Source organism: Hyalella azteca, unplaced genomic scaffold, assembly GCF_000764305.2.
Source record: "Hyalella azteca isolate HAZT.00-mixed unplaced genomic scaffold, Hazt_2.0.2 contig6533, whole genome shotgun sequence".
Taxonomy (NCBI): domain Eukaryota; kingdom Metazoa; phylum Arthropoda; class Malacostraca; order Amphipoda; family Hyalellidae; genus Hyalella; species Hyalella azteca.
The window spans coordinates 14,581-19,015 of record NW_025936692.1 but is presented as its reverse complement, the minus strand read 5'-3'; the positions used below and the strand labels follow the sequence as shown (position 1 = coordinate 19,015).

At 42.4% G+C, this 4,435-nt stretch overlaps 1 protein-coding gene across 1 annotated transcript; it reads right to left on the bottom strand.

Moving 5' to 3' along the window:
- Positions 1–1,126: 1,126 nt before the first annotated feature.
- Positions 1,127–2,072, bottom strand: LOC108675137 (serine/arginine repetitive matrix protein 1-like). The gene has a single exon (XM_018163126.2). The coding sequence runs from the start codon at positions 2,045–2,047 to the stop codon at positions 1,127–1,129; it is 921 nt and encodes a 306-aa protein (XP_018018615.2). The 5' UTR covers positions 2,048–2,072.
- Between the last annotated feature and the right edge of the window lie 2,363 nt (positions 2,073–4,435).

Below are 4,435 nucleotides of genomic sequence, written 5' to 3'. Positions count from 1 at the left end.
ATGGTTGGAGAGTTCAAAGCGGAACATTTTAATTTTTGATATTTAGTTGAAACAGAAATGAAATAATTACTTATCCTCCTCATGAATATATCAAATAATTTGCCTAAGTTATCAACGTGAAATTCCATGAAAGCCAGAGATCTAATATTGGTGTAATTCAACAGAAACTTTTCTTTTATGCAAGTTTGATTAAAGACCAGAGCATGTTTTTTATTAATAATCTTCTTATTCGTTTTTTCAATGAGATGAGCAAAATTTCTTGCTGGCGCCGGGAGATCAAAAAGCCGGTTACCAAGTGACATTTTAATGGAATGTTTCGAATATACAATTTTCATTATCAAGCAGGTGAAGGTTTTGCAACACTTGAAACTGAACTCTTGAAAGCGACAGTTCTAAGCCCAAATTACTCTGAAAATTATTTCGGCGTGCGGATGAATCCTGTAGTTTGGAGGTTGATAGCTGGAGACTTGCTCTTGATAATGAGGGCCTCAGCTATCGCCAGTCTCGATGGGTCAGGGCACCGCATAACTATGCTGGTGCAGGCCTCCAATGTCGCTCGGGTGATGGTCTCATTGTGAGCCTCCCGCATGTTGTTCTTAGGTCCTCCAGATTGTAGGTGGTATTTTAGTCGTCGGCTATAGGTCATGCCGACGTAAAGACCAATGTAATTTATGTTTTGAAGAAGTCTGCAACCTTCTTTATTACATGAAATTTTATAAACAACATTAGTTTCCTGAAGCAGTCCAGATTTTTTTACAGGGATTATTATTCATGACAAGGTTTTCAATTTTCTTATTTTTGTAGTAGATAAAAAGTTTGATTTTCCTCAGTCCATTAAAGTCTCATTTGGTAACCTGCTTTTTGATCTCTCGGGGACAGTAAGAAATTTTGTTCGACTAATTGAAAATCAAATAAGAAGATTGTTAATAAAAAGCATGTTCTAGTATCTAATCGAAATTCCATAAAAGATCTAATATTGTGCACTTATGATTTAGGTACCAAAAATGCTGATGCATTTAGGATAAATTTGTCTCTGTGCATACACTACACTCACTGACGTCTGCATGTGTGTCGTCTAAATAATACCGTGCATAACACACCTTCAAACGGAAGTGACACGTTTAAATTAAAGGAAAATTAACTCACCACTTTCCGTCTTCCTTTCGCTCTTCCAGTTGGTGTGCGAGTGGAAAGACACCGACTTGGTTTTTCTTTCACTTCTGGCGTCGGTGTTTTCACTCGTGCCACTTGCATTGCTCTGAACGCCCACCGTGCTGCTCGTGTCGCCGATGCTGAATTTCCTTTGATTATAATGTGGAGATTTGGAGCCGATCTCCCCTGAGAAATGGGAGCCGAAAGGGGATGGAGATCTAGCTGGCGAAGATGGTTCTGAATGTAGGCGGTATCTAGGAGAAGGGGATCTAGGTAGCTGGTTGGGTGGGTTAGTATATGGTCTAGGTGAAGGAGATCTAGGTGGCTGGTGAGATGGGTCTGTATTTGGTCTAGGTGAGGGAGATCTAGGTGGCTGGTAAGATGGGTCTGTATTTGGTCTAGGTGAGGGAGATCTAGGGGCTTGCAATTGCTCATCTGAGCTGGACCGGGCACCAGAACTTTGGTTTCTGGTGTCCGGCTGACCGTTAGGCTGCAGACGGTTTCTGGAGGCTGGAGTGAGGGGAGCATCGGGATTCTCACTCTCCATGCTGCTCCATGAATGTTTTTTGGAATTATTATCGAAACATTGTGGTACTTTACCGTTGTTGACGGGACGACATTGGTCGGAATTATTGGAAGGGCTTATTGCACGCCCAACACGGATGGTGCAAGAGGCAGGTTGTGGTTGAGAGACGTGGTCTCTGCAATCCTCCGAGTTGTAGGGCAAAGTCAACTCAAATGTAGGGTTAGGAATACCGCCCTCATTCGCTGTGCCCCTAACATGACCATCAACTGGCATCACAGTTTGATGCAGGAGTTTATGCTCAGGCCTCGCTGGTTGGGCCACATTATGTGTTCTGCGCCTCACAAGGCCTCCATTAGCGGCCTCAGCCATGCTGCTCCGACGACTCGACGGCGACGAGACGAGTCAAGCAGGGAGAACAATTTGTACAACTTCTTTTACGCTCGGCGTTGCGTTACCGGTCATCGCCGTATATTGTCCTCCATAGCTTCATGCGTAAATTATTTCACTTTTATATTCACTTTTGTCTGATTCGGATTTAGGATTTTTATTTTGATTGTTTGTGGTTATTTAAATACTGAACCTAGACCGATCACAATAATTAAGCAATTAAATTATCATAAATTTCAGGTTCTTCACTTACAATCAACCATTTCCTCATATTTCTATATCTTCAAGTTGCTTTGAGAAATTTTAACATGCCTTCAAGTCAACACGTAATATATATACCACACACAACAGACTTTCACAGATTTCTTTTCTAATTAAGTTGCTTTTTAAATATTGTCAATCATTAATCTAATAACCACGGACGTAATTAAACATTAAATAAACTTTAACACATTCCCTACGTAGAAAAATAAACAGAATTTGAGAATATTGGCAGCCTGACCGAAGCTGATAGCCGCTTTTGTTGGTTAATTATCGGCGATTAGCAGGCCGTTTATAATAATAATTAACGAGCTCAGCTATCCCATCAAGAATTAAGAGCTTAACTATCCACCATTACCCTGCTCGAGAGAACGCACTATATTAATGGACTTGTATATTCGTGCCCTGCTCTGTGCGGCAGTTCCTTGATAGATGAGACAGCGACCAGCGTGTTGTGATACGCTGAACCTACCAACTTCTATACAATCCGCTACCATGAAGAACGAAGGCCGAGGATAACACGTGCATCACCATAGAGCGGATAACACGTGCATCACCATAGAGAGGATAACACGTGCATCACCATAGAGAGGATAACACGTGCATCACCATAGAGAGGATAACACGTGCATCACCATAGAGAGGATAACACGTGCATCACCATAGAGAGGATAANCGCGTGGTGCGCTAGTCACCGCACAGCAGCTACGCGTATTTGCCCTCTATCAGCGCGTAGGATGGTTGCACATTCATAATAATTTTATGAAACTTAAATTAAATTCACCTTGTCATCAAACTTGGAACCCTTGAGCTGAATATTATTATAAATATAATATAAATAAAAATGTTCTCATTATGAATCGCTTTTATTCATAACCATTTAGTGAAGATATAGGATGGCTAGTTGGAAGACATCGAGAGTGGCTTCAGCCACACGCCACTTTAAAGTGTTCTGGGTAGCCACCCAGTGCGGCGTTATTTTGCCACACATGACAACCACAACAACCATTAAATCAACCATCACTGAACTTGTCCACCACTGGTTGCATCGTGTCAGAGGTCACGGCATTTATAAGTTTTCCCTCACGCTGCAGGGACGGAGCTGCCGAGCGACACAACCTCACACGATCACGTCTACCGGGTAACTGGCGCTATCAATGGCACCGCAGCCGAGCCTGGCTGGCGTGAGTGGCTGATGAGATAACAGTGGCTGAGGTACAATGAGATAACAGTGGCTGAGGTACAATGAGATAACAGTGGCTGAGGTACAATGAGATAACAGTGGCTGAGGTACAACGAGATAACAGTGGCTGAGGTACAATGAGATAACAGCAGCTGAGGTACAATGAGATAACAGCAGCTGAGGTACAACGAGATAACAGTGGCTGAGGTACAATAAGATAACAGTGGCTGAGGTACAATGAGATAACAGTGGCTGAGGTACAATAAGATAACAGAGGCTGAGGTACAATAAGATAACAGTAGCTGAGGTACAATAAGATAACAGTGGCTGAGGTACAACGAGATAACAGTGGCTGAGGTACAATGAGATAACAGCAGCTGAGGTACAATGAGATAACAGCAGCTGAGGTACAACGAGATAACAGTGGCTGAGGTACAATAAGATAACAGTGGCTGAGGTACAATGAGATAACAGTGGCTGAGGTACAATAAGATAACAGAGGCTGAGGTACAATAAGATAACAGTAGCTGAGGTACAATAAGATAACAGTGGCTGAGGTACAACGAGATAACAGTGGCTGAGGTACAATGAGATAACAGCAGCTGAGGTACAATGAGATAACAGCAGCTGAGGTACAACGAGATAACAGTGGCTGAGGTACAATGAGATAACAGTGGCTGAGGTACAATGAGATAACAGTGGCTGAGGTTTATTTCGACAGAGAAGTCCACTGAGACGGCACAGGTGTTTCATGCAATGGATCGTTCTCAGATTCCTTCTTTTTCAAACAAAAAGGATACCGTTCGACGAGTTGAATTTGGCATGAAGACGCACATGTGGCAGCTTCAAGTAACCGCATACACGCACATGTGGCAGCTTCAACCTCCATATTTATAATTCGTTTATTTTGATACATAATTGACTTT